At 40.3% G+C, this 13,412-nt stretch overlaps 1 protein-coding gene across 2 annotated transcripts in view; it reads left to right on the top strand.

The window, feature by feature from the left end:
• Nucleotides 1-12,526, top strand: part of GRID2 (glutamate ionotropic receptor delta type subunit 2) — a 682,022-nt gene extending 669,496 nt beyond the window's left edge. For both annotated transcript variants that reach the window (XM_063423230.1, XM_063423229.1), the window contains 2 exons: nucleotides 4,993-5,233; nucleotides 9,309-12,526. In XM_063423230.1, the coding sequence (XP_063279300.1) occupies nucleotides 4,993-5,233; nucleotides 9,309-9,731 (664 nt within the window). In that variant the 3' untranslated portion in view covers nucleotides 9,732-12,526. The remainder of the gene's footprint in view (nucleotides 1-4,992; nucleotides 5,234-9,308) is intronic.
• The last annotated feature ends 886 nt before the right edge of the window (nucleotides 12,527-13,412 follow it).

Raw genomic sequence — 13,412 nt, 5'->3', positions numbered from 1 at the left:
CATCAAAGTCAAGGCATTGGGCATCAATGTGTGTCTCCTGCCAGGCCTCGAGGATGAGGGCAAAATATGAAAACTCACCAGGTTTCAGTGAGGTACCACTGGTGGGAGAGGAGATGAAAAGGACTCCAAGAGTCTCCTACTTGCCTCTCTCCATTCTTCTTTCCCGCTTCCTTCCCCATGAGGAAGCAAGCCAGGCAAGGCAGCAGCCATCCCTCTCTGGCACCAGAGCCCCGAGCCCGCCTTCCAGGTGGCACCAGTGAAAGCTGCTCTGCTGCCGAGAGAGGAGCCTGCGTTGCCGAAACTTAGAGCTTGCTCAGGGAGATGCAACAGGAGCTGGCATCACTCCAGTTATTGCTGTGAATAGGAAAGGCTTAGGCAGTTGCTTCACTGAAATAAAAAAAACACAAATACTCCTTGTGGGTCCCTACCTGTCTACTTTGATAATTGAAGAATGCTTACAAATCAGCTTAGTTTTATATCTTGCTTTAAGAGGAGAACCAAATTCTGCAGACTTTGTACTAGATTTTTGCTAGAAGAGCTCCAGTGAGAAGGTTTTGCCTGAGGAATGATTTTTGGCTCACCACTGCAGAAGTTACCAGAGGTCTTGTCACTGCATGATCCCATCTGCAAGCACTGAGTGCTCCCAAAGGCAACCCATGTGAGCCCTTTGGGAGCCAGCACAAGGGCTGGGACCTTGTCTCAGGCTCCAGAGGCAGAGCCCACCAAGGTACACCACTATAGCGTTTTTATTTTTATTATTTACATTTTTCCCCCCGTGCAACAGTGGGCATTCATTACATTGGCTCTGCAAATCTGCTCTCTGCAGCAGTCTGATCTGCTGACTAGAGCCAAGCACCTCATCACATCCTCTTCCTTATCTGTGCCAGTGGGGAAGTCATCCCTCTGGACAACATGTTCCTGGTGCAGGAAGCTGATATTCAGTGACCTTTGACATCCCAGAACATGCATTGGCATTTCCAATTTCGTTGTAAATGGCCTCTCATATCTCATGCTCACTACTGATAGCTGAGAATGAAATTAGATCAAAAAAGGTGTTGTCACAGAGGTCTCAATTTCAGACCATTTGTGACACCTTGCTATCATATTAAGTTGGGGGTTTTTATCTGTGGGTATTTTGGAGGAGTAGTTCCATTTCACTGCCAGCAGCAAGTGGAATACAGCCCTATTCCCATTGATTCATTAGGACTTTTTCACACTCCTGTTAGATCTGGAAACCACAGGCAGCTTAGTTTTCTGTCTTTATATCCACAAGACATCACTTGGCACTGTGAATTCAGAGCCAAATCAGTTAAAATGCACACAGCCATTTTCTTTTGTGCAGCTCAATAAATTTACGTCATTGCTTTGAAAAATGTAACCCAAACACTTTGCTTGCTAAAGAAAAATATATTTAAGACGTGCACTCTATCCATAAGCAAGTTTTAAAGGTCATGGTTTTTGGACAAATCGGATTATTTCAATCTATAGGCTTCTTTCGTGAGCTTTTAAAGTCTATGGTATTTCAAAACATCAGGAACTCATGCACCCTGCTTATTAATTTCCACTGGCTTATGTCTCACAGTACTGTTCTGTACTAATAAGCAGGTTCAAAAGGGCTAAGGCCATTGAGGAAAAAGTTCAGTTGTAAAAATCTGGGACTGGGAAGGAGAGGCACTTGCTGGAATTATAGCATTAGAACATCATTATCATTCAGAGCGTTTAGTTAATGCCATATTACTTTAGTCATTTATTAAATTTGAAAATCAAATAACAAGCTGATTGTAGTGTCTGCCACCCAACAGGTACATCTGATTAGCGTATCGGGGAACCCACCGGGAGCTGCGGCACATCCACGTATTTTTGGGGAAAGAGTGCCATCGTGTGGGAGCCTCCTTGCAGCACGCAGGGATAGCAGTGCCCCTGTGGCGGCGCGCCTGCTTGCAAGGAACCTCCCTCCCTCCTTTGTTTTTCCATTAAAGCGCAACTATCGTTTCTGAACATGAGCTACAAAAATAGGAACGTTCATAACTAGGAACAGGTTAGAGGTGTTAAATCTCCTTAATATGTTAACTATTATTTTGATTCCACAAACAGGTGAATTCTGAAATGAAGTGTTTATGAAGCCTAACAGAAGCAGGATGTCCCTCTTTCTCTGCGTGCCATTGATATAGTTGGAGATTAGTGCTCTCATCATTTCTCTCAATATATATTTTATCCCTCAACATCTGTTTGCAGCTGCAGTTTTACAAGGCTTCCTTATAAAGTTTCCTCTTCTTGAGCTCTCTCATGTAATGATAACATTACTATTCCAAATTTCTTCTTCCATTTTTTATGTTTTCCTTTAAAGAATTGAACTTATATATTGCATCCATAAAAAAAATTACTACTAATTACCAGGGGTACAATTAGGAATAAATCTCCGTTAAGGAACAAGCCAAAGCTCAGTGTCTTTATGCAAATGCCTTTTGTTAAAAAGATGTCTTGTGTAATCAGGAATTATACTGACAAGTGAAGAATCATTTAATTAATGAGAACAGAGCAATCATTTGGATGGTTCATTCTATTCCTGACTGAATAAAAGAGAGAAAATAGCCCTGCTCAGGGATTAGAGCCACTGCTGGAAGAAATAAACCCTATGGGTGTTTTCTGTTATTGCCTTGGCTAGATAGTACAGTAATTCCTAAATATAAAAACACATATGTTTGGACTAGGTGGTGAAAATTAATTGACTGTTACTCCACAAGAACTGATACAAAAGGGTTCTATTTATGCTGGCCATCTGCTCCTGCTAACCTCTAAGAATGGAATATTTGGGCCAAAATACTCACCTAAATCCTAGTACAGGATTCCAGGACAGTGAGAACCAGGGTTATGGTGAGTTCTTTCCATAAAGACTGTATGTCATGATCGAGGGTAGTGTATGAACCCTGTTTGCAGTTGCAGAGAAGTAATCTGGTCTCCAGTTCAGCCCTTTGTTTAGAGCAGGTCAGTTTGTTCTGGGTCTTTCCCCCTGGGTCTTTGAATTTCACCAAGGGTGGTGATGCCATAAATTCTCTGTTCCGTGTTTGATCTCTCTGATTCTCCTCTTATCTGGTTGGAATTTCTTATCTACCAGTTTATCCCAGTTGCATCTCCCCTTGTCACTGGGTCTAACCCGAGCTTCTCTACACAGTCCCAGCAGGCAACAATGGCAGCAATGGCAGCAATGGCAGCAGTGCTGCCTATGTTCCAGTCTCTCCAAAGCTCATCTGAACATGGGTGGCTCATAACAGCTATTCAGTCTCTTGCAACAAAACAGAGAATACTTCTGTCCTTGAGATATCCCTGCTCCATCAGAAAGCTTCAGGATGAGCCTTCCCTCAGTTGTCTCTGAGTTTGGGAGAAGCCAAAATGTAGTCCAGGCAACTCTAACCTTGAATACCTTTCTCCAGGGTGGGATCTTGAGCCATGTACTGTCAGCAGGCACTGCACAGAATTTGTCCCACTTCTTACAAACACAAAGATACGTGAACAAGGTGATTCTGTCATCTCTAAGGACATGTGTATCACCTGTGATCTGTTCCTTTAGAGCACTGTTCCCCCTGGAACAGTGCAGGGGTGAACAAACCGTTCCCCTCTGAATAGTCCATGATCCCAGACACACCACTAGGTGGGAACTGGGAGCTCCCTCCAGACCTGTGCTGGGATTTCAGCCACTGGTGGCTGTGTCAAGCCTCCCATTCCTGGCAAAACCACTGCACAAATATGTGGCCATTTGGATGTGCCATAGCAATATTAAGTGGCCTTGTGGACACAACTGCCTGTTGGAGCAGCATCAGAGACTGAGTCACCTCTGTACAGAGCAGCTGCCCTGTGGTCCCCAGGTGCATTCCAGCTCCCTTTTGAGGCTGATGTAGACCACTGCACTGAGCTGTCGTGGTAGCCCTGAGACAGTGGGACAGCTTTCCTTCCTCCTGCAGTGCACTACAGTCTCTCTGGTAGCAACGTCCCAGATCTCTCCTGGTTTGCGTGCACTTGGACTTTTTTGCATGCTGTGTCAAATGATTGCAGTAGTAATTGTTTGCCTTCCAACACTGAAATGAAAAACAAATTTATTACATGAAGGAAAAGTTTTCCGTTGTTTTATTCTTTTTAGGTGTAATCATTGAATTTTTAATCTTGGATAACCAGAGGCACCCAGCTGTTACTGTAGTCATTTCTGGATGCTTTAAAATAAAACAAACACTCTCTTCAGAAATAAATGAAGTAAATATGAAAATACTTTTCCAAACAAAATTCTCATTTCTCAAGCATTTCATCTCACAGGAAGTCCAGTTAAATAGATTGTCCTTGAAAGCTGCCCAGTAAATATTTGGCCATGGGCTGGGTATGTAGATCCAAGGACAAGTGAATTCCACAGCAAGGAACTTTCCTGTGGTGTCACTTATCATCAGGTTGCATTCTGACATTAAGCAAGACTGGTTTAGTTCATCACTGACTGTAGTAAGATGCCTTTCTCTCTCTCCAAAACAGCAAATGTAGGTAACCTGATAAAGATCACTTTACTACAACGTTGTGTGTAACGTGGTAAATCTGAAATGTAAATTCCTTCTGATTCTTTTAATTGAAATGTCTCTTCTCCGATGATTAGAATGTAAAATGTTGTCAGATATCTAATGGACTATGAAAGTCAGTTGACCTAGACTAGTAAAAGCCAATTGAGAAAATATAGTACAGGAAGTAATGCATTTTCACTGAGGTTATTAAAAGAAGAAGAGATATTTGTGTGTGCTTTGCTGTATCTGGAATGGAACATAGATACCCACATGCTCAATCTAACAGGCAAGCCCATACCCAAGCTTTCTCTTCTGGCTAAATCAGTCTGAGCATGTTCATTAGTTCCTTGGCTTTCCAAGACATGTGGGAAGGTTGCAGGCAGTCAGATTCACACCCTCTCGCCCTCAGGTGCCGCTGCCCCAGCTGTAACCCCTGACTCTCTGCTTTCTCCCCAAGGATTCTGGAGCTGCAGCAGAATGGCGACATGGACGTACTGAAGCATAAGTGGTGGCCGAAGAACGGTCAGTGTGATCTTTACTCATCTGTGGATACCAAACAGAAAGGAGGTGCCCTGGACATAAAAAGTTTTGCAGGTGTTTTCTGCATCCTCGCTGCAGGGATTGTCCTATCCTGTTTCATTGCAATGTTGGAAACGTGGTGGAATAAAAGGAAAGGCTCCCGGGTTCCATCAAAAGAGGTATTAGATCCTCCATTTCTCCTGGGGAATTTTCATGCACCCTAAAGATTGCTGCCTTGACTTTATAGCACTAGAGAGGGTGGGGATCAGAGATACTTTATTAGCTTCCTGATTTTTCAAGGTAAATGATGTTCCTCAAAATCTTTTTAGCTATTCTTTCTAGAAAAGCTTGAATAAAAATAAATGTATATTGATGATGTATAAATATGCAACTATTCTGAGTAAAACAGAATTGTTACTTGTAGAATAGTACATTATTAATACATCAATATTTAGTTCATTGTTCCCATTGATGACCGCTAATTCTCACTAGGTGTCTTGGCTTCTTCTTGAAAAACACATCCCCTAAGCTCAGTGGCTGAGTCTTATAAAATACATTTGCAAATTTTACCCTTTTAATCAGCTGTTAGCTTCTTGAATAAGCTTGTCCCCATTTTCAGACATAAGCTCCTGAGATTTCCATGAACCTCCGTTCTTGTTATTTCATCTGAAGTCCAGGGAAGCAAGACTACATTAGATTTTTTCAGGTTTAGGCCAGACTTATTTCTGAAACCTGCTATAGGCTCGTTTCAGAAAATCTTATACACATGCCACAGAGAAATACGTTATTTTACACCTGAGATGAATTTGCTTCTGTGCATGTGTAATGCTTTCCTTCCTGTGGTAATTTACCTGTTCCTCTACCAGCCATCTGAGCCTTGTGCAACTTTGCACCAAATTTCTTATATTCATAAATAAGTTTTTTACCTCTACAAAATGCTAAAAAGAAATTAGGGACAAAATTATTTATTAAAATATCTTTGGAAGCAACACCCAAAGCTAGACCTAAATATGAGCTTTAATGTAGCACTATTACATATAGCTTTTCTGTCTGTGTAGTTTAGGCACATCTGTGTAGCTTGTGGGGTATTGCTGTTAATTTGTGTGCAGTGGTCTTGCCTTCTCTGCACTTTCTCCATTGTGTTTATTCCTGCTAATCTAATGTTGTCTAATCAGGCAGGATTAATTACACACCTAATTAGACAACATTGGCACTGATGTTAAAATACATTTAATCTTTTCTTGCCTGTTTTAATTCCCAAGTTGTTTTTTTTCTTTTTTTTCTTTTTTTTTCTTTTTTTGTTCAAGATCTGGACCGGACCATTATTAAAAAGGAAAAAAAAAAGGAATCTCTAGTCTTTAAATTGGGTTTCTCAGGAATGGAAACCATGTAGTTTCACCTGGTAAATTATTTTAAAACACTAAAATTTACTTGATTGTTGTTTACCCAAAGTTTCGGAACTTCATACTTTATATCTACCTGGTACAAAACATGAAAATCAATAACAAAGGAGAAGAAAAAACCACCAACACAGATATTTTATACAAGTATAAAATTTTCTATTTCAATTTTCAAATGCTGAGAAATTCAAGTGTGTACTTTCCACAAATGGTATAATTTGGCCTCCTTGATGTTTATTTTACAGTCATTAGCTTAGCACTTAAACGCTCATCTCAATGTCAAATTGAAAAGCTTGGCTCAAAACTGAGTTTAACATGGACATATGTGCTGAATGTCCCCATTATCCCATATGTGGGGGTCATTCAGCGAAGAAATACATCTTAACTAACTTTCTTAAAATTCATTTTAGCTTCCATGAAATCCATTGGCTCTTCCAGGCCACTAGTCCAGAATCGGGGGTCAGATTGGGCCAGTTTGTGGTCAGCAAGCCAACCCTTTTTCCTGGTGGCTGCCATCTTGTGCTCCAGAATGCAAGCATTTATACTGAAAAAAATTGTCTAATGGTTGCGAAGATAACATTTCGGTCGCGTGCCAGAAGTAACCCATTCACTGATGTCTGCCTGAGTCTGCAGACAGCCTTAAACAGTAGCTCTGAGAGAAGTATGAACCGCCCCAGTAATCTCAATGGGATGTTGACTCTGAAGCCTGATGATAATTTAAATGTGAAAACTGCTGAATATTTCACTACTGATCACACAAGACAGAAGAGGAAAGATCATATTATGGAGATATGCACAATCTTACTGTGAGTGGGTCTCATTTTGGTGTATCAATTGGGTGGAGATTGGGTTGTGGGCTAAGCATGGGAGATTATCACCGCTTATATATTTTCACTGGTCTGACCCTAGCCCCAAATGCATCTCTGTAAAAGAAAGAGGACTATTTTGAGTTACTCTTAGAGGCTCAGAAACTATGAAATTCCAATATTTTCCCAATTGGCATTTTAAATTACAAAGTATTTGTATGTTTGATTTTTTTTCAAAATTAAAAACAAACAAAAACAAATCAGAAAAAAAAAGGAGAATATTTAGGCCTGTCCCTCAGAGACATAGTCATGACTTGCACACCCTAATCGAGCCTCTGTATATTTCTTTAGCTTCTGATGTGGTCCCAGTTCTCCTGCATCCATATGCAGCTCTAAATTTTTTAGGAGATAGCGTTTGGTGAATGCGTTTGGATTTGATGTCACCTGTGTGGTTGTTATGTGCATCCATGTCTATGTCCACCTGTGAATAAACAATAGACAGAAAGCTGAGTCCGAGAAATGAGCACTGCATTTTTTCCTTCCCATGGTGAGCTCAAACCAAAGCCCTTGTGGTCAGTGATCATCCAGTCCCTGGGAGATCCCTGATGCTCTGTTCCCTTCCCCTTTTTCCCTGGTTTGTCTCCCTGTCCCTGCCCTCGGAGGGTGCAGTCCTGGAGGGAAGCTGGCCTCTCAGTCTCCTTCCATTTGGGCTCTGTGTTCGGCATGGTGCCAGCGCAAATGTTCAATGATCCATTCTGCTAAATAGATGAACTCCTGCAGTTTGTTCTAGGTGTGGACTTTTTCAGAGTGCTTGACTTCATTCCTAGAGAAAAGAGGGATCACAAGCCCATTCGATATACTAGGAGTTTTGCCATTGATTCAGGGAGCTCTGGATCAAGCCAGTCAATGAATTTCAGTAATCAAGGCTGGAAGTCATCAGTGCACATCTATCGGCTGCCTAATTATCCTCTGTGAGGTCCTAGAGTATGAGATATTTCTAGTGGCCTGGAAGAGCCAGTAAATTTCACAGAGATTAAGGTAAATTTTAAGGTTAGTTGAAATTGATTTTTTTTCTGAATGAGCTGCACTACTTAGACTGAGGGAATATCTCTGTGTGTGTGTACTTAATGCTGCTTTGAATTAAGCATTGCAGTTCAGCAGAAATATGTATGTACAACACAGGTGATTTATTGGGTCACCTAGGGCTTTCTCCTCTTTTTTAACTTCTATGCATTTAAATTCTCAATTATAACCAACAAACCTGTTTAATTGCATTCTCTGGGAAGAGAGATTTAAGAAGGAAAAGGGACTGAGGTAAGAGAAGTGATGATATAATAAATACATCAGGCTGCCTTCTCTTCTCACCCACAGAAGTATAATTCCATCAGAATAGATGGAATTGCTTCCTTGTAGGTAAGGAGATAATTAATCCCTCTGTTGGCATTGTAATTTAAAATTGCCTGGTGTACTCCTTTCTGTGCGATGTCAGTGAGTCACCAGTGCTTGGGTTTTTCTCTGTATGTTCAGCTTTTCTATATCACAATTTACATTATAAAGGCAAAAAGCAACCTGAGAAGTTTCTAGCCCTTCCTGAAACCCTGAGAGCATGACAAAGATGGCAACCTGATCCCTCAGAGCCTCCCATGTTGACATCCAAATTTAGTTCTCATTGTGGAGTTGAAGAACTGGCATCATTCCAGGCCTTTGAGATTATGCAGTTTACTTTTTATTCAGCTGTTGCTAATCTAACTTACCTAGCTCCGAGCTTGCCTTTTCCTGAAAATCTACCAGTGGTTCTTTGAGTTTTGTTGTTTGGATCCAGGGTCTGAAGGTAGCTGTGGTGTAAGGGTCTGCCTCAGTTCGGCTTTGCCCACCTGGTTTCAGGCAGTGGGGGAGTTCGCTGGTGACATTCAGGACACCGTCAGCTAAGAGCCAGCTCTACTTAATTGTGCCTTGTGCTCCCCAAGCAGTGCTGATCGCCTTGTGAAACTTCAGCCCAGCACAAATGGCAATGGTGAGTGGTGCCTCTTGTTTTTCTCATTCCCCAGGACGACAAGGAGATCGATCTGGAGCACCTCCACAGGCGCGTGAACAGCCTCTGCACAGATGACGACAGTCCCCATAAACAGTTCTCCACCTCATCGATTGATTTGACCCCGCTGGACATTGACACTTTACCCACACGTCAGGCACTGGAGCAAATCAGTGATTTCAGGAACACTCACATCACCACAACCACCTTCATACCAGAGCAGATCCAGACTCTGAGCCGCACGCTGTCTGCTAAAGCCGCCTCGGGATTCTCCTTCGGCAGCGTGCCCGAGCACCGAACTGGCCCTTTCAGGCACAGGGCACCCAACGGGGGCTTCTTCAGAAGCCCCATCAAAACAATGTCATCTATCCCTTACCAACCAACTCCTACCCTGGGCCTGAATATTGGTAGTGACCCAGACCGAGGCACCTCCATCTGAGCAACAGAACAAGTTTCTTCACTGTTTCTTATTTAGGACTCCTTTTACAAGGAGCAAATGTAATATTGTGGGACTAACATGGATGTAACCTTTCTTCTTTTCCTTATTTTTTGGTTTTGAGGGTTGTGGTTTGGGGTTGGTTTTGGTTTTTGTGGGGTTTTTTTGTTTTGGTTTGGTTTTTTGTGTGTTTTTTGTTTGTTTGTTTTGGGTTTTTTGTTTTGTTTTGTTTGTTTTGGTTTTGGTTTTTGGTTTTTTTGGGTTTTTTGGTTTGTTATTTTTCTTTGGGGGTTATTTTCTGTTCAGGGATTGTTTTGGGGGTTTTTCTCTTTATTTAAGAATCAGAATTATCAGTAGCAACTCTTCCTCCTCCTCTTCTCTGCTTTTTCAGTCTGGTCTCTTCTGCCTCCCCTTATTCTCTCTCCTACTTGAATCACTTATTCTTTGCTTTATCACCATGTTAGGTTTTGGTTACTTCAAGCTTTTAATATACTTTAAATATAGGAAACAAGCAGCAATTCATGCATAGGAAAACCCTGAGGATTACTTTACAGAAGGGCATTCGCTCCTCCTCCCTCACCACCTTTTTTTACTACAATTGCAATAACTGAAGTATTTTTCATGTACTCTGCTGCATCCAGTCAGCGCTCCACTGCTGTGTGTCCTTTTAACTGTGGACCAAAGGCAAACCCTGCAGTTTAAAAAATGGAAAATTTAAAAAAAAGGGCAAAAAGACAAAAAAAAAAAAAAAAAGGAAAAAAAAGAAAAAAACCAAAAAAAACCAGAAAACAAAAAACAAAACACAAACAAACAAAACAAAAAACCCCCCCACAAACCACCACAAAAAAGGAAAACAAATGAAGTTCAAAGATCATTCAGGCCCCATAATACAAGAATGCAATTTTGTAAGATGACAAGAAGCCATTACTATGCCAGTACAGACTACAGTTAAATCTACTTTTGCACTGCAACAGTGCATATGACCTTTACGTGATTGTACAGTGATAAAAGTTTTTCTTATGTACAGTAACCTGTATCATATGGCAGAAGCCTCTGTTGTGTTAAATAAATTAGTATCTCATACATATATATATATACATATATACGCACAGGTATGTGTATATATATATACATGTATATATAGCTATAAAATGGCAGCCGTTGCTATTGCAATTCATTTAATAAAGCTTTAGTAAAAATGTGTTGTATACAGGAGAGATGTACAGTGCAGGGTGTCTTTTCACTTAGAAAAGACAGGTTGCTTTAACATTATTCTGACTTGCATTGTTTGCCAACAAAGCATATTTTATACTTTTCTATTAGAGCATCCAGGGCAATTTAACATTTGTACCTAGATGTAACTCCTTTGGTTAGGTTTTGCATTGGCTTTTGAGCATTCTATAAGGCTAATCTTGATAATTTTCCTTTTAATTAATTAAACAAATGGAACTCTCTCTTAGATGTACCATGTTCATGAACAACTTATGCAGCTCTAGAGCAGTTAAACATGGATCAAAGGTCAATAAATCCTTTTCCAAGTCAGCACAGTTGATCAATACAACAATGGCATTAGTGCAAGAAAAAGAGAAAAGCCCTCATGATACACAGATGTGGCCTTAATTATAATCATATATTGTTCTATGGGGAAAAAATATGAACAGGCACTCAGTTTAAGCCTTTCATGTTGTTAGATTTAGAGGAGCTATGTATTTTTTACATTAGTGCCAACTGTATAAAGCAAGAAAAAAACAGCAGTGAGAGCAGAACCGGTGCCGACTTTAGCACCAGCTTTTTCAAGTAACACTGTTACCTTTTAGAAATGTAGGAAGAGCTTTCAATTTGTAATCCTTAAACTAAAGATGCGGTTAAGTAGAAAGCAAGCAGTTTATCCTGTGAATTTTTTGGTTTGGTTTCCTTTTTAATGCAACCATACATACACTTACTTTAATCTAACTCATTCTTTGGCTAAGATTAATAGGAATCAGCCTATGTGATTTGCTTTAGGATAAATGAAAAGTTATATTCTTCAGATCTATTCTATTTTGATGCTAATTCTGTTATTGGGGATATTGTACTGTCACTGTTTTTTGTACTAAATCTTCAAATATTGTCTACTGTGTAAGGCAGAACGAATTCTTATCGTGCAAAAGGCCATTTTGTTTCCAGGGTAGCAAGTGTCGAAAAGCATGCACAACTTGCTTCCCCCTTGTAACATTCATGAACTCATACACACTTCTGAGTAAAAGAAAAAAAAAAAAAAAAAGGAAAAAAAAAAAAAAGAACATTTCTTTCCAACAAGCTACGTAGGGACATACCAGATGTTGCAGTGATTTTAGCTATTAAAAACCTGTTAACCATGTACAATATTTAAAATAGGCCTATTTTGATGTGTTGCCTATTATACAGATACACAAAACACTTTTTGGAGGCCTCAGTTACAAGTGGCAGAGCTTTCTGTGTATAATTTGTCTAAATAATTTGTCTAATAAAATTGTTTTCTAAACTTGCGTTTCCTCCTGTTCAGTTGCTGAGTACTGTGGTGTTTTCAGCCTATGGCAAGGTACTTGTGGATTTGCTGCACTCCTACTGAAGGGTTTTAGCCCATGGAGATGTGATGAGCTCCTCAGGCTTCTGTGAGTCAGCTCAGTGAAGAGCATCTATGGAAAACACCTAGGTTTACCATGTTTATCAATGTCAGGCTTAGATTTCAGAGAGCATTTACAAACAGCATTTTGGAGAATAAGCTTAGATTTCTTTAGCACTGACATGTATGGGACATTATTTTTAGAAATACTGCATCCCACCTTCATCTGTTTTAGTATAATGTAGGAATTTTCTTGGAGCATGGCTTTTACTTTTATAGAATCACTTTTTGCCATCTTTATTTGCACAGAAATTAATTTTCTCTGATACTGGACATACGTTGCCTAAAACAAAAGTTTTAGAGTGAGAGAAGGTAGCCCATATTTCATTCATGATGGCCTTCTCAATCTTTAAGTTTCATTAACATTTTAAACTAATGGCCTAGTCATTAGCAAGCTCTGCTGCAATAACGTCAGCTATGACAATTTGCAGCACCCGAAGTTTGTCTCCTGGCTTTTTACATTCAGAGTATTTTATTCACTTAAATAATATTCCTGACCTGATACAATTTTATGTTAAGCGTAGGAGGCATTCAGGGGATCATTCCTTACCTAAACAGAGGCACTGTGTCCCTGTCACACTCACAGACACAGCTCTCTAGAGCCAGGTAGTTTTACAGATATGACAGATCTACTCTCTATAATGGGCTACATCATGGTGAACCCTACATGACACATCCCTTTCTTTACAACAAATTCCAGGGAAGTGTTGAAGACTGTCAGGTGTTTCTGCTGCGGTAGTTCCAGAGGAGTTACAAGCCAGCTGTTTATAAAGATGAGTTGTTTGCATGGTATCTGCAGTTATATGACCTTTCTGAGATACCAGCTACAAACAAAAACTGAGCAGTAGAAGAAAACACATTTATCTGGTTTCAAAGAATCACGTAGAAAGACATTTCTATTGACCAGCAGTGAATACCTGGAGATAAAAAGTTCTGCTGAGCCAAGCAAGTGAATGATTGCAGACCTGAGGGACACAGCTGCAGCACGATCAGTGCCAAAGTCCCCTGTGTCTCCCTCTTGAATTCACCAAAAGAAAAGT

Source organism: Prinia subflava, chromosome Z (genome assembly GCF_021018805.1).
Source record: "Prinia subflava isolate CZ2003 ecotype Zambia chromosome Z, Cam_Psub_1.2, whole genome shotgun sequence".
Classification (NCBI taxonomy): Eukaryota; Metazoa; Chordata; class Aves; order Passeriformes; family Cisticolidae; genus Prinia; species Prinia subflava.
Note: the sequence above shows the minus strand (reverse complement) of the source record. Positions and strands in the feature narration are given on the sequence as shown.